This window comes from Helicoverpa armigera, chromosome 16, assembly GCF_030705265.1.
Source record: "Helicoverpa armigera isolate CAAS_96S chromosome 16, ASM3070526v1, whole genome shotgun sequence".
Taxonomy (NCBI): Eukaryota; Metazoa; Arthropoda; class Insecta; order Lepidoptera; family Noctuidae; genus Helicoverpa; species Helicoverpa armigera.
Window position 1 is genome coordinate 5,162,715 of NC_087135.1, and position 27,663 is coordinate 5,190,377.

Here is a 27,663-nt window from a genome sequence, read left to right on the forward strand (position 1 = left end):
GCTGGCCCTGGACAAGTTCCACACACACAGATTACAAAAATATTTAAATAAAGAAACATTTATATTGTTCTACCAATCCCTTTTCACAATAATTCTCAATAAAATTATTTACAAGCTTAACCAAAAAGTCAGCGATCGCAAAATCGTTTCTGAGTAATATTCCGTACATAAAACTAGTACAAAGCCACAACAAACCAATCCAATAGCGCAGTTTATCGCAACAGTAGCGTGATCCCAAGCCAATTTACGTTAGTTTGGGGGAACAAACTAAAAAAGAATAACAATAAAGTAATATAATTTGGGAAAGTCGGCATTACCTATTGTGGGGTTGGCACTAATTTAATGAAGGCATGGGATATACAGATCTTTGATAAAGACGCCTGTTTTTAATTAAGTTAAAAGTTTCATATTATTATTGTGGTTAGCTAAGTGTCGTGATTAATAGCTCCAGTGTGTAGCTCTTAACACTCGGTCTAGGAGACACGAAACGTTCATTCCATTCAACATTTTCATTAAGTCTGTTCCTAATTAAAACTATTTATCGAAGTGAACTCAACTATAATTTACTAGCTCTTAGCTGTTTACCCGCACATACTAGAGGTTTATTAGAAGTTTTATTTTTATTTAAATTAAAAAAGGATGTACTAATATTTTTTTTTGTATTTATTTTTTCATACCATTCGTTTGTGTGCTTATTAAAAAAAATAAGTATTAGATACAATTAATGAACCTATGAGAGCTCTGAGAATATTCGGAGAAATACTGCTTATATCCCAAAATCAATGTAATGCCAGGCTTTACATTATTAGCTTGAGAGAAAATACCTATATTTGCTTATGCAGCAAATATAATTAATTTATATTGGAAATGCCTGCTAAGGGCTGAGGCCTCGTATTTGAATGCTTACAATGCTGTTTTGTGAAATCGAGGCATCGGCAAATGGTTTGCGTAATCGACAATCGCAGTAATGGATATCTGTCGAAAATTATTAGCATTTTTTATACTACAATATCATATAGCCGAGTCAAACAATTTTAGTCCAATGAGCAGTTATTGAATAAAAAAGAAAATCATTTTGATAAAATAATTTCAAACTATTTAGAGATAATTGAATTGTGAGGTAAAATATTGTTTGTATCCAGATTTCTCAGGATTATTGAAATTAGTGACCGATCTCAAAATTGCCTGAAGGTTTTCCGTACATAAAAAAATATATTAGATATAATCTTTGTTTGTAAATACGTGATTTTTTACCATTTTTAACATTGGAGTCAATGCGACACTTCTAAATGAAAAAAAAACATTTTTTTTACAGTACAAAATAAAAAAAGGCTTTATAATTTAGCCAATAAAATAATCGCACAACAACAATCTGCATAAAACAACAATAAAAATCAACCTTAATCCAACGGACATAAAACTTAAAATCATAAACGTCATCGGAACATAACTCAACGCGATTTGATGCTCAGAAGTTTAATTACACGAAACAATCTCGGGACATTTGTTTTTGATTGCACGAATCAAATCTATGTAAACACTGTAAGATCTCGATTGAAACACGGTGCCTGAGGCCAATCACCTGATAAAGGCACTTGATAATTAATTTTCCAACAAACCTTGCCTTAGCTGAGTTTCCAAGATTGAAACGTCATGTATTTGACGTGATGGCTCATAAAAATTATAACTTTAGCCCTGTTAAATTAATTAGTTAATTAGCTGGTTCTTCTCATCTTCTTTTTATGAGGCTTTTTTATTTCTTTAAGAACTTTATCTTTGGAGCCATGCGAAAAATTCATGTCAAGATTTTGTTACGACTTTTTGTTCATTTGTTTTGCCATTTTTTGGTATTTTTATATTTCGTGGAAACCTTGAATTACATAAAATAAATTGTTGTTTTTATTACTACATCCAAGAGTTGCATTTTCTTAATAATATATTTTATTCTTGTTTAAGCAAATACCTACACTTAACATCTATGAACGATTATTATTTGTCTTTGTTCTTTAGGTAATATTCATATGCTGAACGTCGGTAAACGTTATTGGATTTTTGTGACAGCTATGGTATTCTCAATAAAATTCCTATTTATGACTGTAATTTATTATTCTGAAAGCAATAGGTTTGGTATGTTATAACATAATGTCTATATTATAGATCATAAGTGGCATTCTAAACACAATTTGCAAAAATAAAGGAAATGCAAAAATCGATATGGGAACTCGTATTGTTCGTCCGAACTGAACATGTATTATATCGATTATAACAATACAAGTCGACATAACGATACAATCGTGAAAACCAAAATCGTTAATCGTAAACTTTCCTTTTACAATGTCATTAGGGAAATTGGCGTCGTTAATTTATAAATGCCCCCTTTAACTGTTCTGATATCGACGAATTTAAATCGGTAATCCTGCGGTTTGTTTTATAGCATCGATATCGACGATTTATATCGATGATCGTAAACGTACGGTTAATACGGCGAGATCGATGTTTAATTCACGAATCGGATGAATACCGCGCTTTCAAACGATTTCCTGTGTTTTTTACAAATCATGGAATCATTGTTTCGTTACTACATTACTGTTGCTGGTTTATTGAGTGTTTTTTGTTCAATGAGTTGAATTGGTTTTCGTGTTCCATTTCTGTTTCTGTATTCAAAATATATAGCTTGTTACTTACATAATTTGAACCTCTACTATATGCTTAATAACGTACAAAGCTAAATAAATATCTACCTCTCAAACCCTTTGCAAGGGGAAAGCATACAACCTATTATTATTAATACAATATATTTCTTTAACTCAATATTAATCCCTTAACAACACAACCCTGTTTATCGATCTCCGAATCGACTAAAAAACGACAAAGAAACCGTCCATTGATTCCATTCACATGTTTTGATTGGAAGTGTCAATAGGGGCGCGAAGTTCGCGAGTATAAAGTTACAGCTAAAACAAACTAAAGGCGCAATGCTTAAGTGCGAACAGAAAACGAACAAGATCCACGTATCGAATTACCTTTGACGAAAGCGGATTGCATTCGAATAAAAGGAGACTCGATAAAGGAGAACGTCGTACTTTGTATTTATTGTTTGTGACACCGAAACAGTTACTAGGAAACGATTTTGTTTAACGCCAAGATTATTTCGGTGTAAACTTACCTACGTACGGGAATTTATGAGCAAACTATGCCAATAGCAAAACTGAACTCTGCAAAGAAATAATTCAAATGACCGAGGAATCATTGGTGATGAATACTTTTACATAATGAAAAAAACTAAAAACTGCAACGGTTATCAAGACATAAAAACTATGCATTAATTCTAGGCTGTATCAATTCTTAAAGTAAACGTTACATGACATATGATGATATTCGTCATCATCATCATATCGGCCTATTGCCGCCAACTGCTGAATGTCGGCCTCTCCCAATAAGCGCCAACCATCCCAGGCTTGGGCAACCCATAATCGACTATCACCTCCTTCTTCAAATTATCGGCCCACCGTGCAGCAGCATGCCTTACACTTTGCTTGCCCAAGCGCAAACAAAAGCAATAAAATGCATAGCAATTAAACAAAACAAAACAGAGGAAACAACAAGCCCTTTGTCTATTAAATGTTTTCCAAAGTACATATTTAGAATTGGCACGTGAAATAGGATTTGTAGGCGTCGAAAACAAACAGCGACTTCTAACATTATGGCTGAAACCAAAGCTTAATTAAGACTAGGCACCTCTGCAGAGGAAACTAATTAAACTTATTCCATTATTCGTGCAAACGAAATTTTAAGAGAACGTCCGGGGACAAGCTGCTGCAAGAAAGATTTATTATTATTGCGTTAAAAACGTTTTGTCAGGATCGCTTCTATTACTGCTCTATTAAAATTTAATAATTCCTGTACCTACAATTTTCTTATCCTGATTTCAGTAATAGCAGAAAAATAAGGTAGAAAGATGAGAAATAATTTTAATATAAGAGTTAATTTCAGCTACATTAAAACATATGCGCGTTCTCATCATCATCATCATCTCAGCCATAGGACGTCCACTGCTGAACATAGGCCTCCCCCTTTGATCTCCACAGATACCTGTTGGATAATCTAAAAATGTCACTTCAACAAATGATTGCCAAAATCTCTGCCTGCATTTGATAATAAAAGTCAAAGGACAGAATTGCAAGTCGCGCGGTTAAATTCCTCCCATTAAGCACCCGAACAAGCCAGTCGCAGAACTTGCTCGAGGTGCAATTTCCAAAAGTATTGATGACTGGAACACAAAGGGGGCGGAGCAGAGATTAAGTAAGTAACTTGCGAGGCTTCAATGTTCGACCATTCGCCGCACAAAGGCTGAAATTTTCCAGACGCGAAGAATTTTGATGCTTTTCGACAACAATGGCGGCATCAGAAGTCAGCAGAGTTCCTGATGAGTGTTTTACGAGTGGAATTTGTGGATTCTCCTCTAGTTGCCACAATTGTTTTAAAGTGAACAAAGCGGCCTTAATACTGTTAATGTGGTCTGACTCAAGGTTCCGTCGGGGAACGAGATAAAGTACTGAATGAAATTAAACTTAGATTTTCCTGCACTGCATGGCTGGGTATACGATATTAAAGGTATTTTGAGTTTGTTATTGAATTATTAGGTCAAAACATGTTAGGAAACTTTGTTGGATTTTTATTTATTTATGTCTTTTACTGAAGTTTGCATCGTCCGGAGTTTATTTAGCCTTTTATAATGTTTCTAAAAGAGTTGTGAAAACTGATTTCTATCATTTTAATTAAACTCATAATTACAGATTGCGTATTTTTTCAGTTTCTTTGTGAAAAAAGTATAAACAAAGACATAATGACTGTAATTAATTTTGGTCCATCGTGTAATAAATATTTGTGCATTATATTCAACATGTTAACAAGATTTGTTAAATGCATGTTGGTTTACGTGACAACCGTGTAGCTTTTAATAAACTGATTACGTCACAATTGTGACAGATTGTTGTTATTCCAACGTATATGACATTTTTGTATGCACACGAAAATTAAAATAATTTTATTAATTAGTTCGCAATAACGTTTCGCGTAAATTGAACTTATCGATGAAATTACGCTCCGGGCGTAATACAATTATTATTGTTGGACTGCATAACGGAACAAATGTACTGTTACTAATTAGTACGTTTGTTTACCCTTTATCGTTAATTATTAAATATCCTTAAACATAAACATGTTATGTTGCAATACTACATTATTAACTTGCACCTAATAAAAAAAGAATAAAGATCGCATATAAAATAGAACTTCCCGAAGTACAAGTAGAAGTTTATTTTGAAGTAGAACCTAAGCGAACTATTGCAAATTCTTGTTAGAGGTAATAACGCCAATGGCTTGCCTAAAATGATCTCAATGATATGCGGGGGATTTCGGCCCGACATGAATGATAAATGCACCAAACATTCAACCGAATTGACTGCCACACGCTACCCCGTCTATCAGTTCACTTCACAGAATATGCAAGCATAAAACCATTTTATAAAACCCCGACTTTTTCCCATTACTTCACGCAATATTCACTAACAATGGACGCTTTATTTTCATATGAGGTCGCATCGCTATCAGGGCAGTTTCATCGACCAAATGTATCTGAAAATAGCCCGTTATATTGTAAAACACCAAATATATTATATGCTAGTGCAATGAATTACTTAACTATGCTTGAAATGTTAATAGGGGTGTTTAAAACATTTCTGGGAATACATGAAATGTAAAAAAAAATTGTGAAGGCATTTAGGTTCCGATGGCGCCGGAAACATAAATAAAATTAAATATCTTTTGCCATTGACACTCCATTAACCGAAATTCTCTCCTTTAATGCTTGTAATAAATACTGATGTGCGTCACATAAAATATTACATTGAAGCGCTTTTCATAACAGCTCTGAGTTATATTTAACTTGTGCAGTGTCCACAGAACGCTTGCTTTTGAATACGGTCATTTTGCGGGGCAAATGTGAGGGCGAGAAAGAATGCGGTCCGAAGTAACTGTTTATTTAGCTACAGTTTCTGTTTTATAATATTTAATTGCTATTTTTATACTTTAGTAGATAAACACTTGAACTATATAAAATCTTGAATAAATTCGCATTAATGTAAATAATTATTTTACACTGAAAATATTAGAGTAAGATATAAATTGTGCTGAGACAACGTGATTCACAAACACATATTAGCAACAAACCTTGCTCCACAAGGTTGGACATACATAAAGGAGTAAGGTACTCCCTGAACCAACAACACGAGATAAAATGTTCCAATCTATTCCAAATACCTGAACGTTTGATTCCAAAAAGCGGTTTGACGAAGGTAAGCTTCCTTGGAGGGTGCTCAACCCTTTTGTCTCCTGAGAATACAATGGACCATCGCAATGGTTTGAAGATGCGACATGGGACACCCTCATGACTACGTGACTAAATTTTAAGCAAAATGTTTTGTGGCAAACCTATATACGAAATAAGTAATGTCATCTTGTACGTTGTTTGGTGTCGTATGTCAGCGGTATCTCTGGATAGGACAACGAAGAAAATAGAACGAGAAAATGTATCGTTTTACTATCTTATTGTGTTTTGTGTAGTCCTTTGGGTCTTTAAATGGCCTTCATGTAAAACGATGTCATCTTTGTCATGACATGTTCAGTTCGTATACTTACCCTATTAGGCCACCCACTTAAATTGAAACTAGCTCAAAAACCAAAAACATTTTCATAGCAAAATTCTGTCGTGAATTCGACCACAAAATCAGAGACAAACACTATTTGCCAGAATAATTTGCCACGTAATCAAACAATCTTTATCTTTTCATATTACGCCATTACACACTTTTAAACACTTACAATGATAATTAAGACACGTACGACTTGTTTGTGTAAAGAATCAGTAAAAAATAAATCTCTTTTTACCAAGCGCTATTATTAAACGCCTCGGTAGCATTGTCAATAGAAGTTGTGATCGAATTAAAAGATAAAAACGCCAGAATGAGTTCCAAGTTAGAAGCTATCAAATGAGTGGTCAGTGAGTCAAAGCGGTCAGGTTGTTCGCCCAAGTTTCGTCTAGTCCGGACGTGGCACCGTCTGCCTCCTTCACTTATTGTGTGATTCTTTTTTACCTTTTTTCGCTTTTGCCTGGTTGAGTGCGCTCTTTCTTTCAACTCGGCCTGTGCGTATTTTTTTTTGTTTGTTCGCCACTAGCATGGACATTTGCCTCTCAGACTCATCCAGCTTACTCTTGGATCGTTTTGAGTGTTTCAGTTCATGGTCACTTAAGTTCGAAGCGAGCGAGCTACTTTAGTTAAATATTGTGTTCTTTTGTATTTGCAGTTGGTTCTTATGTTGTTAGTGTTGTTACGACGTTTCTTATGCTTCGTGGATAGAGTAAATAAGGCCCATTCTAAATTCAATATTTTAAAACAAAAAAGTATCACAGAATCTATTAGAAACTTACTCAACACTGAAAAACATAATATTTCAGAAAGTGAACGCCAACGCGTTTTAATTATTTTTGGTCTTATAAAAGGTTCACTTTAATACTAAAATATTATTCGTAGCCAACATCAAAGAAAGTTGTCTAACCTTCCACAAAGTTTCTCCTTATTAATTATTTCGTCCGAAATCTTAGTAGTTTCAGAATTTTCTTTACCTAACTAAAGTGGCTTCGAGTTTCTGTGCAATTAATCATAATAGAGACCGACACAAAATCAAAACATTATTATTACGAATATAAAGTACTACGATTAATCAAACACAATTTTGCTATTTGCCAAAACCACTTGCACAAATCATTTGGCTGTATATTTTATTTGCAAATGCAAACTCCCCTCGCGGCGTAATGGAAAACGATTGGTGAACTCTGGGGCGTTTGCTACGACTCAAACGTCATCAAAAGTGTCAATCACGGATGTTTTGGAATAGCGAAAACCGATTATCGGGCGTATTAAGTCGGTTATTGTTATCGAGAGAGCCGTCCCGTCCAACCGACCGTGAACCAGATTAGGGACATCATAATATGCCCATATTTTGGCGTCAGCTGCATACGTCGCATGCATGTCTACATCCAATATTTTTTTTTGGAATTCTTATTAAATTCTCTACGGTGAAATTGGATCATTATAATATTTCAATAGCTTTACAATTCAGGGGTGCAGATGATTATGTTATTACTACATTTCAACATTCAGAGAAAATGTACGAGTAGAATATGTACTAATTTATATATTATTTTAACTGTACCCGTAGGCTATTCAGGTCTGGCGAAAATGCAAAATAAAATTCGAACATTTTTATGTAGGCAGTTTAAATTAAATTCAGTACACGACTTCTTTGCATGTATTTTACAGCAACTAAATATTCACTACACAATTTCGATGAAGTTTTATCAGGTTTTACTCTACCGCTGCATTGCAAAATAATGTAGCATACAATTTTACAGCATAAACGCCCGAACCTATTTAAAAAATGTAGCAAAGTACCACGAGAATGTTTAAAAATATTCTATTTCCAATGTGAAACCGATATCGAAGTCTTATTTAAAAGTATTGGAACATGTATGCCGATGTTTTTTTTTTATTATTGAAATGATTTATGATCTTGTGTACATGAAGCAGTTTGAACGAATTTGTGCATCCCTTCATTCCGGTTTGGTATTTTCTTTGGTATTCAAAAACGGGCTCGCTATTGAAGCCACAAACTACATATAATAATAATAAAACAGCCGGAATTAGTAGCGTGCTGCTAATTACAAGGGTTGAAACCTTCAAATGTCCAACGCGGATAAAGGGATGAATAAGTTTGTGATCATTCTTTGGTGGACCATTCAGGCGGCCTGTCATTAGTGGAACCAATGTTTTAGGAAAGTTGTCCGAGCGTGTGCCCGTACATAATGTATAGACCAGCCGTTCCCAAATGGGGTTCCGCGGAACCCTAAGGTTCCGTGACAGGCCCTCAGGTGTTCCGTGGAAAATTCAAGATTTCCATTTGGTAAATCGTCTCACTTTTGACAATATTAAATTATTATTCACTAGCTTCTGCCCGCGACTTCGTACGCGGATAAAGTCCCTTATGCCAGCGACTACGGGGTCAGCAAAATCAAAGATCTGAACCGTCTGATATTGAATTTTAAGGGCCTGTTGACTTGAAAACAACGGAATACGCATAGCCATTAGAAACGTTCCATATATTTAATTTTTGTACTTCAACGGCAAAAGCACAGCAGACTAAACAAAACGCTGAGAACTGAACCGCAAAAGACGTGACCATAGGGATAAAAGTAGTGATTCTAATTAGTCCGCATTTAAGTTGTGTGGGGCAGAAATATTACACGTATTAATACGTTAAAAACATTATCAGCCTTACTTATAAACGTGAATTAAATATAAGTAATACTTAAAGGCTGTTTAAGAAAATTCTTACTTATAAACGTTGCTTAATCATGTCTTAACTAACATTTAAAAACTGTTTAAGACTTTAAGTAGTGATTAGTTAAAATGTTGCTAAGTAGGTGATTAGACATTTTATAAGTAAGGGGGTAAATGTTACTGAGATGACAAAGTCGTGATGACTTAGTGGAAGTCGTGGTGGTTTAGTGGGTAGAAAACCAATCTCTCAAGTATGAGCGTACGTCTTTGATTCCAGGTCTGGCAAGTACCTGCCAATGCAACTTTTCTAAGTTCGTATGTACTTTCTACGTATATTTTGGATACCAATGACCGTTATTTGGAGGGGATGTTAAACTGTAGGTTCTGGCTGTCATTGAACATTCTTGGCAGCCGTTATGGGTAGTCAGATGCCAGTAAGTCTGACCAGTTTTACCAAGGGGTATTGGGTTGAGCGGGTAACTGGGTTGCGGAGCTCAGATAGGCAGTCGCTCCTTGTAAAATACTGGTACTCAGTTGCATCGTGACTGGAAGTCGACTCTAACATAATTGGGACAAAGGCTCTTGAGATAATAACGACAATAATAATGAGATATAAGCACCGCAGGACATCTGAGGCTGATGACGGGGAGTAGCGACCCCGATGGGCTATATATACTGAGTTCTCCAGGGAGAGTATACTGTCCCCCATCTCCGGCCGGTCGGAGTGAACTATGACGGGGGTAGGTCTCACGCCTCTGGCTTGGCTTGGCCGTCCAGAGTGGAGTCGCTAGAGCAGGGTTAGTAGCCCTGCTCGGAGGATAGGTGCCTCGTGGTAAGTGACCCACATGGAGCGCGTAATCTGCGTTTAAAATCCGCCGAGGTATCCTCACACTTCAGCCGCTCATGTCCCTGTTGCCCTCTTGTTGCTATTCAGTGACTGATTCCCGGGGGCACAGTAAGTGAGCTAGCTGGGCTCTTGGCGTTCCACATCAGGTGTTTTACATCTTCAATTTTTATAAGTCAACAGAGAGTGCGTATCAGATTGAATAATTTTTGCTAAAACGTCACACCTCTATATGCTATAGTCTAGCTGGGCCCCTGGAGTTCCACATCAGGTGTTTTAGATCTTCAATTTGTATAAGTCAATAGAAAGTGCTTATCAAATTGAACAACTTTTGCTAAAACGTCATACCTGTATATGGTACAGAGAAGCTGGGCTCTTGGGGTTCCACATCAGCTGTTCCAGATCTTAAAATTTATTATCTCAGCTGAAAATGCTCATCATATGAAACAATTTTTGCTATGGCACCATTTTTGTATCTCTTATAGTTTTGTTGGTCTGTTGGTGTTCTGCATCAGGTCTTCAAGTTTCGAAGATAAATTATAGCCTATATGTTGACCAGGCTTAATACTGATACAACAAAGAAAAAATCATTGAAATCCGTCTAGTAGTTCCGAAGATTAGCGTGTACAAACAAACAGACATACAGACATACAGACATACAGACATACAGACATACAGACAGAATTTTTTTTTTGGATTTGTGCTCCATTACTGTTTCTAAACCCCACCCAATTATTATTTTTTAAATATATTCAATGTACAGACACAGTTTTTTTACAGATTTATTATATGTATAGATTTTCAATTAAATTGTTTTAAATATTGCATTCCAAAATTCCATTTAGGCACCACGTAGGTGGGTACCACTTGGGAGTGTAAGTCTCGTATTTTCGCGACAAGTGGCGGGGGAAGGCCACGGCAGCTGATAATTTAATTCCGTTTTTTACAAATTGTAGATTAACTTAATACCTCCAGGTCTTCGGCAATCGGCAAAAAATCACCGCATTTTTTGGGCTTATACGTTTTCATACATTTGACAGGACGTGAAATGACACGGCATAAGTATTTCCAGTGGCTATTTTTACCATGAATCAAAGTATGATATTATTTACAATTTTTGCTCCTCCGCGAATCCGAAAATTTCGCGCTCGCTTCGCTCGCGACTCCATGTTACGTGTGGTGCTTTTATGTTCGTTTAATCGCTCAAGTATCCAACACACAGTTCAGGAAAAGCAATAGCGCTTTCTTCGCTAGCTGCGTAGGTATTCATTTGCATTTGCTTTTTTGTGTGGATATTGTACTTTTTGAGACTTATTAATTTACAGTGGTTTTGTTTATTTTGTGTAGGTACTTACAACTAAAAAAAATTCGCGCTCGCTTCGCTCGCGATACCGGCTACCGCTGAATGTCTTTCAATGCTAGCGGGTGCTCGGACTTCTACTTTTAGTTAAAAAAAATCGCGCTCGCTCGCCTCACACCTGTACAAACCCAATCTATTTATTTTTGCGTTTACTTTGTCTGTCTTCAAACTGAAAACTAATACACAAAGTCAAGGGCGGCTAAATTCTGGCCCGTGTGGCAGATAGCCATGCTACGCCTGAGTATACTGAATGTGTTTCTAACCATATAACCATTTGGTGCGCTTCCACGGGTCATGAGCCGTACCTAAGTGTATTTACGTCTTTGGTTTACTTCTTACTTAAGCTAAGGTTCCGCCGAAAAATGCTGAAACGAAAAGGGTTCCGAAGCCAAAATAATTCGGGAACCGCTGGTATAGACAACGCTAAATAATGTCATATAAAAGGGTCACGTTTTGCTAAGTACTTTTTAAACGGTCGAGTTTAATATTTTTAAGTGGACATGTTTCGTTCCGAGGTTTTATTTAAATGGCTGTTTGTATTTATTTTGTTATTTCATTTGAACTGCAATTTCGTTGTGGACATTTTGAATAGTTGAAAGCGTTCTGTTGTTGCGGAAGAATGAGAGAATGGACCATGTTATTCGGACATTACACTCGGGAGGAATAAATAAATGCGGTTCAGTTTAAAATCTACGTTTCATTAAGTTGTACAAAACAATTGTTGATCAAAATTAGTACTCAAAGAGATTTCAGTCTATAGTTGTACCCTATTGATAGCTGGATAGTTAAGTTAATTAATTTTAGCTCCTATGTGTTTTATATCTATAGTTGGTCAAACGCCTTGCCTTGGATTGTACAGTTGACATGACAAATGCTTCAAACCATACAGCCAAGCAAATTCACTTGCAAATAATTCGCATAACATTAGCATTAGCACTAATCTGTATGTCCAACAGTTACACATAAAGCGTTATTCATTAAGTGCAGCAATGGTTAATGATACAAGTTTGGAATTCATTAAGCCCCAACAAACTGTTTAAGCCCATAATGTTTAATGGAGGCGGTAAATTTAACATTAATATTGCGGTTTAGGATGACCACGTTTCTAACCCGAGCAAAGCCACAACAGTAATAACAATAATTTCAAATTGTCACCTGTAAACTTACTGATCTAATTTAGTATTGGGAATTGGAAATTAATATTGGTGAGTTAAGGTTTAGTTTTCTGGACCAACCTTATGAGCTACTAAACCCTATTTAAAATTATATACATATCATATTTAGGGCTGCCATCCGTCCGGGTTTCCCCGGATTTGTCCTCGTTTGGAGGCCGTCCGGGGGCCGTCCGGGCGGGGTTTCAAGAAGTGTCCGGGGAAAACCCGGACACTTTTCATGTAAGGCAGCACCTCATTGAATTTAAGTATATGTTAATAGTAAATGGATTACAAATAAGGTATTATTTTGTTTTTAAAAAGTCGTACTCGTTGGGGGAAAAATTGCGATTTACGCCAAATGTCCGGGTTTTTTAAATATTTGTCCGGGTTTGGCGAAATTATAGATGGCAGCCCTAATCATATTTATCTATTCTTTCTAAGCGAGAGAAGCATTTAAGCATTTCTAAACCTTCTGATATCCAATTGCTTGCTTAAAGTCTTAACAGGATTAGGTTTGAGTATTTATTATATTTTTAAATACTGCATTATTAGGTACCCAAGACAAAAAACAAAAAGAAAACAAGAATTTATGGGCCGAAAAAGCATAGGCACATCTATAAATATAAAAGGATTTAAGCAGGTATTTAGCCTGCATAATCTCTTAGTAATTTAATGGTACCCATAAGGTCTTAATTATGTATCCTCATTGGTTATGGGAACCTCTATGGGTACCTATTAAATTAATATATTGCACCCGTAATAAATTTTATAATAATGCCTGTTTAAGTGGTCATGTAAAATTAAATTATTTTGCCATGGTAACGAAATTGAAAAATATTGAATACGATATAAGACAATATAAAAATTTTTAAACAAAACTTTGTAGAGTTTTTTTTTCTATTTCGTATCTAATTTTTAACTATTTTTTTTTTTGTAATTTTATGTTTGCGAAATCTATTCTTTTCTATCTACCAATGCGAAACTTCTAAATATGACAATATCGAATCCTAACTCACGAGGGAAAATATTAACTACAACTGTATTAAAATCTTCACTCGCGCCGTCACGGGGAGGGCAATGAAACAAAAGGCGACTTTTATCTCTTTCACTCCCTTATATTTACATGTATTTCCCTCTCACCTGACATCATGTACCCTTGAAAGCTTCTCAAAGTTGTATGTGTTAGTGATAGGAGTACTTGGGACTCGTCTGTGTGTGTGTGTGAATTTGAGTATTTTGAGTCATAAATCTCATGATTCACGGTTTTTGACTTAGTCATTACACCTACCTGCCTAATTCTCTCCGGTACAGTCACAGACGTAATTTGTAGATGTTAAATTTTACATATCATCTTAATTTATACTATCCATTTGAAACATATCATTTCTAATGCAGTGTACTTATTATTTTTAATATTTTTTTATCATTAAAATCAATTTTTGTCACTAATAGAACATGAAGAATAATTATTGAATCTGACTGTTGACGGTAACTCAATTAGTGTGATGTAAAAAATAAAACCATTATTTTCTAATAATACATTGATCAGACCATCTATCTTTTATAATGATCATTTGAAACACAAAACGTCGTTAAGTTGGAAACTTTTTTATACAAAAAAGTTTTTTGTGTAAATTCTTTATCATTTCCACAAACGGTTCAACGTGGTACTTAAAATATTTGTACTGTAATAAAAGAAACACTTACCTCGCCTGTGTCGCATGTGGTATTTACTCTTGGAAACGGTCCCAGAACAACATGGCTGTTCATAGTAAAAGTTATACGAATTGTCTACTTCTGTAGTCTGTTGCACTGTTTGCGAGTTGACATGCCAACTCACTCCGATGAGGAGTAGGATCGCCCATCTAACGACCACGGCTAAGGCACCCATAGTCCGACTATTCACCTCATACATAGTTCTTAAACACAACACTAAACCACCAAAAGTACGTAAAAGTCAACTCCTTAATGCGATGACATTTCGGTCTCTGCAAATAAGATACCTTCCGTAAATCTTTGGTCATCAATAAATTCAACCAAACTCCGGCTTATTTCGTCAGGCATTAAAGTTAAAAGGAAACCTTAGATGTATTTTCAAGGCTTTATTACTCATACAGTCAAAGTTTATACCTTCGTAAGCTGATTACGCCTAGCTTTTAGGCCTAAATTCGGCCTGTCTAAGCGACGCGACGGGTGTTGTTAATAAAAGAATAGATGTAGGCAAAACTTTAATATCAGGTTCGGTTAAAGTAAAATTAAAATAATTAGTTTCGTGGAAAACAAATTGATAGCTTACACTGTAGGTACCCCTACGGTGTTATGAATTTCCAATTAATATAGATTAGGCCAAAGTAATTAACTAAACTGCCTATCCCACTTGGTTCATACCTGGTATTTTATGATGTTTACCTGTTTCTAAAAGCAGGTTGGCATTCAACTCGTTTACACTTTGATATTGAACAATTTTATTTCAACTTAGAAGAATGGGACCCCAAAGAGCGGAAACATCGCACAGTACGACCATTGCCTTCGGTGAATGCTTTAAATTACAATGATCTTTCTAACCACATAATAGTTGTTTATAATTCAATCAAATCAGTTAATCTATAATGAGAACATTTCCAATTTTAAAATCCACAAATGTCAATAGAAATCAAATATCAAAACTACTAACATCACATAGCATCAAATTGCATAAAACCACCATTTGGCCAATTATTGCATCTCATTGTTATACAAACTGCTATAAAAAAACATGATTTATTATTAGATCCCAGAAAATACAAACCAAACCCAATATAGCAACAAATGTCACCCACCGATTGTACTGAATAAAAAATATAATAAAGCCGATAAAACAAAATTATAGGGAACGAGAAAATACATAGCGTACGCCTATATGACAATAAAAATGACAATTTTACTTGTTGAGTTTGCATTAAAAAAGTACCATGTTATGGGGTAGCTTAATGGCAGCAAAGACCATTACACGAGTCGATGGCATTAAGCACACCTATGTAATGGAAACCGCATGGCGATATGCAACAGGGGTATCCACTACCCTTTATTATGGCAACATAGAAAATATTGTGTGTGTTTTGTTTTTAATTGCCACCACGCTAGATATTCGGCGGGCGTTATAGGCCTTTAATTACAAATATATGTTTGCTTGCCAGGGATTCTAAATGGGTTTAGGGACGGAAGATATTACCAATTTATATTTATGTAGCTCCATATAATTTAATTTCTCTACTCTTACCACGAGTCAGATTAGATTCTTCGTAAAAATCAAAGTTGATCAAGGTTATGTATAAAAATAAAAATAGGACGACAATACTCAATCAATCCAATCAGTAACCATTAACCCTTTCACTAAATCGAATTCGGAAATATTTCCATCGGTCACACAGAAAGTTAATCCATTACATTATTATCAACGATGATCCGCTATCGCCACAGTTACCCTTGGAGATGATTACGAGGACACCACTGAATAAGTAAATAAATGTCTTCTACTAAATTTAACTCGAATCTTTCGCAGCGGTCGTCATGTGACCGATATCTTTCGCTGAATGCGGTCAGGGATCGCTCGTTGAAAGAGTCCAGAGATGAATTAAATAGATAGGGCCCTTCAAAAAAGGGACTATGAAAGGGATAGAGACGTGCCTAGTAAGTTCGGTTTATCCGAACTGGGACATGAAACTTAGTTCATCATTTATTCTATAGTTAATATTTAAACGTACTCTAAACGCCTTTGTCGTCGAATAAAAACGCTCGGCCGTTAACACGTTCTCGATATATATTTAGCAGTACGGTTCCTACATATTTGATCGAAATAGACTGTAATATCGATACAATTGTGTGGGTATATAAGTCTTGAAATAACAGTGGTTGACAAAATTATATATTTAATCGTACGATCGTAGCATAATGGTGATTAGTTCCGCTCTTTGATTACAACAATTTAATTTGAAAATGTAATTTGATCTAAAATTATGGTAAAATAATGACATGTACTGTAATATTCTTGTCCTTCATTATATTGTATACTTTAAATTCAATAGCATAACGATCAAAAGAATATATTTTATTTATAGAAAATGTTATATTATTATCCTTCGTCCTAAATGTACATGATAATGTACCCTCGGTTAGAGCTTGTCATACAGGGGGTTCCAAATTTTGTATTTCGAATGATTAATGATATCGGTTATACTTATCACATCTCTACGGGTTAAACGCCTGAGCGATTTTTGTTCAATTGACAGTAGATCCTTTGCAGTGAATATTTCAAATCTCCCCCATTTTTTAATAACACTTAAAGGGTATCAATGTTAAAACTCATTTCTTATTTTGTTTGTATCCTAGGGGATCAGAACATGCTGTAAGATTCATTTTAAAATGATAGATGGCCTTTAAATCTACTGTGACTGCTTGATAACAGATCTAAGGCCTTTTATTAACATTTGAACATACCACAAAATATCAGGTTTATCTTACTAGAAAATATAACGTTCAAAAGATAAAATTTGGATAATTTTAATTTATTTACCATAACGCGTCCAGAAGTAAGCAATGAAGAGGCTTCCGATGACAATCTACACAAACATGTCTCCGGAGAAAAAAATTTAAATACAAATATTTAAGTTAACGATCAAGTCGTGCGTTAAATAATTCTACGGAAAAAAAATGGAAGCTTTTGTCGTAATTCGTAGCCCCTCGGCCATCGGAACCGGTTCTATAATGATGTCTTCATTACCAGGTGATTCACTACGACTTCGCTCATGCACGTTGATAGGCGACTTTTTATCTTGTAAATTATTATTCTTTCATTCTCCATCCACATCCTGTATCTGAATTCCATCTTTTTTGTATCAGGACGGTGTTACGCGTTTGTTATTTGTCATCATTATTTCCATTCAACTTTCTTCAGATGTCAGTTTCAAGTATCTTTGATGTTATCTTTTACACAGTTTTAAAAGAATTTCCATAAAACCATTTCACAAATCTAATTAAAACATCTCGACCTTTACGAAATTATCAAAAATTTTAAATTTAATCAAAACTAAACACCGAAATTCCCTAGAAATTTCGGGAAAATATTAAAACGTTGTAATTTTATTACTTGGGTTCATTAAGCGGATTTAATCTCCTTTAATATCTGTCGATCTCGTTTCGCTGTACAATTACACCGTTACTGGCCATTGCACGACAGACTCTGCTCATTATGAGCGAAGAATGTTAAGAAATTTCATCCGACAACCCATTGAGGCAACCCTCCCAATTGTATGAAGGTGTTCCAATTGAATGGTGGGTAGGTGGAATGGGGCACGATTATAATGAAATTTCGCTTCGATAAAGACCAGTGAGCTCCGAAACACAATACTTGATGTTTCCTCCTGAACCCGTATCCATGTCACGTCATTAAGCCTGGTAAAAATATCTGCCGACACATCTTAGTTAAGTAAATTAACATTTGCTCGCTCCACAATTAAAATGGTCTTAATGATTTTGATTTGATGTTGAGTTTCGTTGAAAATTTGTTTTGTTAAATACAATTTGGACATGGTGATAGTAATTTATCATAGGAATTTGTATTATGATACTTATGATGCGTTATGTTATATGTATTTTAATTGTGAAAACGTGTTAATATCATGCGTAATTTGAAATGAGTATATTTAACAAATGAATGAGTATGGTTCGGCAAATTATTAAGCTAACGTGATGTGACTCAAGCTTGAGCCGAGACCCAAAACGGATCATAGAAATGATTTCGTATGACCGGCGCTTATTCATATTGAAAACTGTTTAACTTGATATGAATTAATACTATTACCAAAAAACAATATGACATGCATTTGCGAAATAAACGTGTGAAATATTGAATTGCAAATCGAGGGAATCTCATTAACTTCATTATGTTAATAAACAAAACTGTGTCACTATTCATTTTAATGGCTTTACTAAAATATTGTATTGAACATAGCTCATTAGTTAATTTATATTTATTTATTCATTTGTTTATGTGCTATAAGTACACACCTCAATAAAGGTACCTAATCAAAAATAAATGAAATAAATTATTAAATTCAAAAAATACATACGATTGATGTTTTTAAAGTATTTCAGTGTAATAAATTGAATAGTTAGAAGAGATAGGGTGGCGGACACAGGAAATTTTGCCCTGAATTATTAATAGACAACTGAAACAGCAAATTGTAAGCTTCTTATGAAGGAAGCTTGTATAAATATCGGTTAGCCAATATGAAGCTAAACACAAATAATACGAAGAGAAGTGAGAGATGAGACATTGGTTTGGATTCAACCTTTGAAAGGCCTTTTTTGATATAAAAAAATGTATCATAACTAGCTTACAGGAGCGGTTTCACCCGTGTCACGTGTAAACTACCTCTGCATCCAGATATCTAACTCTTGACCAATTATACCTATGATATCGAACGTAGAAATATTTTTAGAAATCTAACCAGTTTGCTTTGTAATTTGAGTGTGAGTGAGATTAAATAAAATAAAATATATACCTAGAATAATATATTTTTTTTAAATTCATATGGCCTTTGTTTTAGTTGAACGAATATACTCCTCGCACCAATTTATTGTTAAACATAATACGAGATACATACCTATACAAAATAATCCATATAGACAGACGAAGAAATTACTTATTACTATTTGCTGCTATTAATATCTAAGTAAGATCAAACGCAAAGAATAATAATAAAGTTACCTACCTAATGCTGCCGTGAAATCTTAGGTACGTGGCGAATATTAATTTATTCAATTATCCAAAAGGGATCAATAAGACGAGATTATGTTAGGGTCAACACGATAACTTATTAATACAGTTCGGTTACATAAACCTCAATTCTAATTAGTTTCTGTTGTACAAAATCAATTAAATGGTACTAACAGAGCTATCGGATCAGACCGCAACCTCAAGAAATGTTCGTAGACTCAAAGGGATGGACAAACATATCTATAGACCTATACGAACACAAATTAATATTAAATTCCACCATAAGTTGGCTAACTTTGTGCCAAGAAAGCCCTTTGTATTGTATCTGCTGAACTAGAATATAACTTGGGAATAGCACATCTGATGTCAAACATTTTTCAACGTCAGCACTATTTTGTATTTGACTTATCTTTCATCAATTTTCAACTTAACATTATACGGCTTTGTATGATTATCAAATAATAATATGTTAAATATTGTTAAAATAGACTTTACTCCTTTTTAGATTCAGACTTAAAAATAATGAATGGTAAATATTATGTTGAAGTAGTGAATACATTTTAAAAAGTATTTTTAATGTACATGGTTCTACAGTCTTCATTAATACTATTTCTCTCACACAGACTACATAAATAGTATGAATAACAACAGTTATCGGAATAATATAATAAAAAATATAAATATGGTTCCAGTTAGTTCCCAAAACCGATCCATAAACCTGGTATAAATGTCAATAGTTTCAATAAATGCTGCGTCCGTCCGACACTCGACTCCACCACTGTATTCTGGACACGTACGAAATTCACGTAAACGTCTGCTTCCCATCTTATTGATACAAATAGAGATATCAATTGTTTAGGACAAGGAGAAACAACAGCGTGGCAATGATAGTAATTCTTTTGACGGTATGTGAGGGGCCTTTACGACCACTTTGATATCTGCGGGCTAAAGTTTACTGTGTTATGGAATGAGATTTTTACGGACTTCGGGACCGTCGTAATGCTATTGACCTCTTTGATGGTGTCGACCCGCCTCTGAACCGTATTTAAGAGGCGATCGGAATGAGCTTTGCTCTCATATTCATTATTGAATCTGTGTTTAGTTCTTTGTTTATGAACTATGATAGTTTTTATCGGTGTCTAATATGGGTTTTCTTGAATGATAATAATCGGGAATAAGTAAAACTTTATTTACATTTTATTCCTAATAAATATTTTGTTATACCTAGAGTAAAAAATAAAGAAGGAGTCGTTGGAATTTTATGATCGTTATTATAAAAACGTTGGTTCTCTTTTTTAACCCTAGTGCATAGATTTCTCTGACTTTTCAAACTCCATAGAAATAAGGCAAAAGAAGAAATTGAAAAATATTTTTTTTTTGTATTTATACGTAAATAGTTTTGGTACCTTTCCAGTCACAACCTCCTAGGTACCTATTATTTTTTTCTATTCTGATTGAACTTTACAAAATCACTGGCATTCCAGATCAGATACCTAATGAAAATTAAACGCCCCATTAATCCTATTTTAAAAACTTGTCAATACGACTAGATAAAAGTGGTAATACTATAATACAATTTATCTAGTCGTATTGACAAGTTTTTATAAAAAAAATATCAAGCAGACTATAAAAAATAAGCCCAGTAAAAAAAACACTGAAAGAAAAATAGCAGTTCTATCCATGTACCTACCTAAGTATTTAGGATAGATAGGTCTAAGTTAAAAGGGTCAAGCATTCTTCCTAAAAAGAGACACTAAAATTAGATTTCGTCCTCTTTTTATACTTTAACCTTTTGAAAATAGGATTAATGGGGCGTTTAATTTTCATTAGGTATCTGATCTGGAATGCCAGTGATTTTGTAAAGTTCAATCAGAATAGAAAAAAATAATAGGTACCTAGGAGGTTGTGACTGGAAAGGTACCAAAACTATTTACGTATAAATACAAAAAAAAAATATTTTTCAATTTCTTCTTTTGCCTTATTTCTATGGAGTTTGAAAAGTCAGAGAAATCTATGCACTAGGGTTAAAAAAGAGAACCAACGTTTTTATAATAACGATCATAAAATTCCAACGACTCCTTCTTTATTTTTTACTCTAGGTATATCAAAATATTTATTAGGAATAAAATGTAAATAAAGTTTTACTTATTCCCGATTATTATCATTCAAGAAAACCCATATTAGACACCGATAAATAGTAACCGTAATCAGTTATTTAATAAATGGTACCATTTTCTCAGCTGTTATAATTTCTCTCCGTTCTTTAAATGGAAATTTATAGAATATTTGATAGAAATTGATAATTAAACTGAAAGAAAAATTTGAGATCTGGTAGGTAGTAGTGAAACCTCAGTGGTTTGGGCAGGACTTTTGGCGGTCTGAAATGAAACCTACTGGTTATAGAAAGTTGACTAGGACTTTTGACTTTCTTTTTATCGAAATTGTATCTAATGGGATTAAGAAAAACAATGGCATTATTTTTGTTTGCTTATAGCGAAGCTTAAATACCTACTTATCTATTGAAAAAGTAATCGAGAAAACTCTTCGTCAGTCAGACGAAATGTATATTCGGGAAATAAGTTTTTGGCAAACTTGGGGACTTTTCGTTGCTTTTATTTCTTAACTGAGATAAAAAAATACTTAGATTAGATTAAGATTAAAATTTAATTGCCTTCGACAGTGGAAAATAAATACTTTTAAGTTATTACCTAGTTGGTAAGTAATTTCGACATTAGTGGCTACATTTAAATGAACTGAAACCTAGTTATGATTTAACCAGGTTAAAGGCCTGACGATGATTTTGTAAAGGGGATAACCGTTTGTCGGCGTTTACCGGCCATTTGTGTACACTCAGTTTCTGTGTCTATTTACGTCCTAAGGTTGTTCAACTCGACAGACGCTGGCCAACAAAAATTTTGGTGATGATTATTATACCTACCTACAATTAAATGACAAAAAATATATTATTCTCTCGTATGCTAAAAATGACGTTGATGATTCATTTCATTTCAGATCGATCTTTGTGTAAGGTTGTCAAACTCAGCCTTGAATCAAATTTATTGTTTGTCTAACAACCTATTTGAGATTTTAATAAGTTAAGAAAAAGTTTAAGTTTTTGACTGCATGAATGAATATGGCCCAACTACTTTATATTAGTTGTTCTATCAAGTTAATTTTATGTGTTATCTTACTAAAGAATAAAAAATCTAGTGTTTCACTTTTTTTGCCCGTAATACCTAGTTCCCAGGTGACAGTTGTCAAAAGAAACTTTTTGAATGCCAGACAAAATATGCCAGAGTTATTTGGTTGATGCACAATAGCCTATACACGAGAATACGACGACCAACCTCCTCCGTAGTCCGTTGAACCAAACACGTTGCAGTTTCACAGAAAAAATAAACAACACACAATTCAATGACAGTATAATCACTTTAATTAGTCGCAAAATGTTTAACGTCACTAACTAAAATACAGTTCAATAACTTTCAGTTATAATGTATTTAAAAACAAGTTTTTATACTCGTAGATTCACGAAGAAGTTGGACGCGAACGTCCCACACGCGTGCATCAAGCGTGCCGGCCGGCGCAGAACTAGCTCGCTGGTCTCATTCCGTACAAAACTTTTAAGTCATGGAGACGGCAAAGCTATGTCGCGCCTCTACAACTCACGCACACAATCATAGCCGACACCCTATGCACAAACACGAAAGCGAGCTTCCAAGTTCACTAAATAAACGAACACCAACACAAACGTGCACCAACACCGTCTACCCCCTGTTCATGAGACGCCCGAGCGGGACGCGTATATCAACAATGCATTTGGGAACGTAAGCGCGAGCGAGAGGTTGATACCGCAACAGATGTATATCATTTTACGCAGGTAAGTATTGAAAATGTTGGTGTGTATGAATGAGACGGCGTACAAATTTAGCTTAGGCAAAGCCGGTTGCGAGCGAATGGGACAGGAACTGTTCAAGTCACCCACTGTACATTCCTTCCTGATACCGGCGCGCCGTCGTACCTTTCGATCGTTCAAGTGGCAGATGAAACTTTTAGGGCTGTCACCTGATCAATTCGCTAAGCGATAAAAAACAGGGAACTTTAATTACTTATACATAGAGCTTTTGTACGAACAATATTAAAGTTTTTTTTCAACAAAATAACAGCTCATTAGGGCCCAAAGTACCCATTATATACAGTACTTATTTAGAGATATTTAAAATACAGTAAAGCCAAAACAAAGTTAAAAATTTAAAACAACCCAGAAATAAACAAGTGTTCAAACAACTCAAGAACAATGGAGCATATTCTAAAGATAAGCGAAAGAGCTGGAGTCGCAACAAATTTCGCAAGCTTATAAATGATTCAGCAGCGCAGGTAGCATCCTTACGTCAAGATGTCACAAAGTAGCAGGTACTGTAGTAACGTATGCTGCAAAATTTTGTGAATGTTTTTTGCATAAAGCGCCTCCACTACTTTCTTTATTTACAATGAAGACATCTGCTTTTAAATGTGGTTTTTGTACCAACCGTATTATTACACAATTTATTTTAATTGGGATCGTATTATGTAATAGAGTTCGTTATTGTAACCCTTATATTTAATGGTTAGATAAGTTTGACCCGGTTTAAAAATGTTGACACCTGTTATTTTTTTACTGTTATCTATAGCGCAGTTACCCTTTCATTGATGCAATCTTTTATTCAACCACTTCAAAATATTTTATCAAATCATTTTAAACGTATTGACCATATTTTTTACATTTTGTTTCATCATATTAATTTATTTTATATAATGAGTTATCAAAAGTCTATTAAAAATTATTTTGTTAGACTTCAGAGAACTTTAAAGTCTTATGAATTATAATCAATGTTATTCACAACTGAAATCTTATATTGCAAACGGAATGCATAGGACTGATTTAAATAGAGTTAAATAAGAAAAAGATCCATGCAGTTTTTATAACAAGCAAATGGCTTAATATTAATGTTTTATTTAACCACAAGATAAAAATAAAACATCCGTTAGACATCATAGTTAGACGAAATTAGAATTTTTTGTTTGTTGTCGGTATCGGATTTCCGAAAAAAAAAACGTGTCCGTGATCGGAGAGCGTCAAGCGAAACACTTCTGCGAAACCGGAGCCATGCGGCGCGGGAGGCGAGCTGACGGTAACGCGCCACGACACCGTATCACAACACACAATCCCTTCCCATGTAGCGAACACACAAATTAGTGTACTATAGTATAATGTTCACGCCCTTTATTTTTATACCTTTGTCAAACTTCACGCGAAATGACAGCACCATACATTCACTCGAGGTATACCATTTCTAGAGCACGTTGCCCGAATACGAAACGAATAAGCCGTTTTTGATATAGGCACATTCTTCTCCCGTCCTGTTCCGTAATCCTAAACAAAATTGACGTGGCGATCGGTTAAAAAACAAAAAATAACACGTGAAATATGTCGTGTTTTTGACGGTTTGACACGGGTACGTTAGCGCTACACTTCATTAGCTTTTCGAATACGGAATCCCAACACAACGAGTACTTCAACGGGTATAGAAATTGTGTTGTCAGATACCACGGTAATCCGCGTGTTAAGCAAAACCGTTGCTTTCTATTTTCGCAAAACCTTCATACAAGAATAAACACACAAAGAGACTCTACGATTGCAAGGAAAAGTCTTATCTGCAGCTGTTTGAGAAATTTTATAGGTTTCATTATATGTAATATATTATTTATCTATTACCTACTTAGCACCTTATAACAAAATTTGGCGATATTCGTTAATATTGCTTGAAGTGCAGGGCACTTCAATAGCTAAACTCGTTGAAACAAATATGTGACAACATTTAGAGCTCAATGGGAGAAAAATGTTAAACAGTAAAGTTCAAGACAATACACGAGACAGTAAAATGTTCAATTGTTTTGACATAAGGCCTCACACACATTGCACAAATGGAGTGAAAAGAGGGCCTGTGGCTCCATAAGCGCGAAATAATGACGACGCATTGTAGCTTCGCAGGATCAAGTAAGTCGCTATTATTTATTTCTTCGGAGGAGCTTCACAATAGCGTACCACGGCTTTGCTGTCAGCGATACAATAAGCAGCTGTTGTCGGTTTATTTTGTATGAGCTGCAGAGTAAGACGTACGACAGATGACGTAATGTTACCTGCCTTAAAGACACGATAAAAGAAATATGACGTCGCCCTCATCTCTCGACTTGTAGTCCTTCGTGCTTATCTTTTGTGTCGGCCAATATTGTGCCAGAAGGCTAGTCTCGTGTATAAAATATACTACGATGTCATTCACAACATTTTGCTGGGAGCCTTAATAACATTGATGAATGGTGCCTGCAGGTAGTAAGTTGATATCTCCTAGGAAATCACCTTAAAATTCTGCAAGGATAATACTTTGCCATAAAAGAGTTCTATCTATCTAAAGGCACGATCGCATCTCTCACGTGTCCATAAATTTTTACGCGAATTTACCGGCTTCGAGTGGCCAAAAAGCCAGAAATAGTCGACAAGCGGCGGCCAGAATATAATAGCAGCAATAACAAAAGTGAGTCGAGCTAACCATTGATTTGGATTTTACGTTAGTCCGACAAAAAAAATAAGTGCCTTTGTGCTGCATCCGCAAAAGTCTGACCAGTGGCTGTCACTCCAAAATGCATGTCGGCCTGTATGGTAAGCCCGTCGGTATTAATACAGGGCGACAGGTGAATACTAAGTGACGTTTTATTGTTGTGTGAGCACTTATCAGCTTTGGTGGTTCACACGACTTCTAAAGTGAATTTTGAGGATTTATGGCAGAAATGCAATTTTGAGGAGTTTTTTAATTATTATTTTATAACAGATTTTAGTAAGTAATTTAGGTTGGTAAAAGTTGTCTTAACCATGAATTAGTGTTGAGTAAAATTTGCACTGCTCTTTATGTTGAAAATCCTTGCGGATTCTCTAACGAGCAGTTTTCATTTCTGCGAAATAGCATAAAACTAAAACAAGCTTAAAACAGCACATTATAAAAAGCGATAGCAGCAGTGAAAGTTTGAATTAGGTCACTACTTAATTTAAAACAAACATCGGCTAAACGCTGTTACAACAATTGTTGAACAATTTAACAACGCTGGAGCCAGTTCATCCGTATTTCCTACTTAATAAATGTCTGGTCGAGGAGGCGAGGCAGGCCGCACTGACGCTAACTTGACGTCAAGCTGACGTCGCATCGGTCCTGGCTAAAAATGACGCAATTGTACCACTCGAAGTCTTTTCTGTTAGCGAATGTACAAGACACATATCGGTTTTATTAAAAGCATGAGTGGAGGTTTTTGAAAACGTTCTTCTTTTACTTGTTTATCCCTTAACTGTTTATTGAGTCTATATGTACAATGTGACAAAGTCTATTCATGATTCCTTGCAAACGAAGGCTTGTAAGCAAACAACTAGTTAATAACAGTTACAGAAGAAGGTGTTTTAGGTACCTACCCCGAAGAGATTCTAATCCTAGATCTTAGTTACTAGCATAGGCTGGGGAATGGAGATTAGATTGCGAAAATAAAAGATTATAAGGCATTTAACAAGATATACTCAAGGAAAGAACATGTTAATGAAGAATCAATCAGGTATAACAGGGATCGAATAGAGTCCGCCGTCGCTGAGGGTAATCAATCAGGCGTCAGTGTTATTGTTGTGATTTGTTGCGGCATCGAGTCGACTCCAATCGGCCGGCCCTCCGGTAGCCATTAGTTTGATTAGCTCGTCCGTCCCACGCACGCTGATTGTGCGAACGTTTGGCTTTGATTGATTCCTTCAAATGGCACCGTTTCGAGACTACGCTTTATTCTTGAACGATACATTATTGCTGGCGATACGAGATATACTTCCAGATTTGTATAAGTCAATGTTCATTGGCGTGTGAAAATAAAGCGATCTTCGGATTGCTTGTGCTAAATCTTTGTTGTTAGAATAATATCGCAAGATGATCATAAGCACTTTGCGAAATTCTAGAAACTGAAACAACATTGTAAGAGCTTTGTTTATAATTCATTAAAATTGTTGTTTAAATCTTAAAGTTTGTGAGTAGTCCATAATTGAGCTTAGTTAAATCCAGATCCTAAATATGCCTATTAATTAACGCTGC

At 35.0% G+C, this 27,663-nt stretch overlaps 1 protein-coding gene across 5 annotated transcripts in view; it reads right to left on the reverse strand.

Annotated features, from left to right (window-relative positions):
* LOC110384536 (semaphorin-2A) overlaps positions 1-27,663 on the reverse strand; it is a 284,393-nt gene that overhangs the window by 82,232 nt on the left and 174,498 nt on the right. The window contains exons 1-2 of one of the 5 annotated variants that reach the window (XM_021345846.3): positions 22,861-23,121; positions 14,464-14,744 (exon numbers count right to left, since the gene is read on the reverse strand). The exons of the other annotated variants lie outside the window; for them this stretch is intronic. Coding sequence (XP_021201521.1) covers positions 14,464-14,671 — 208 coding nt within the window. The 5' untranslated portion in view covers positions 14,672-14,744; positions 22,861-23,121. Of the gene's footprint in view, positions 1-14,463; positions 14,745-22,860; positions 23,122-27,663 lie in introns of those variants that run through there. 5 annotated transcript variants of the gene reach the window in all.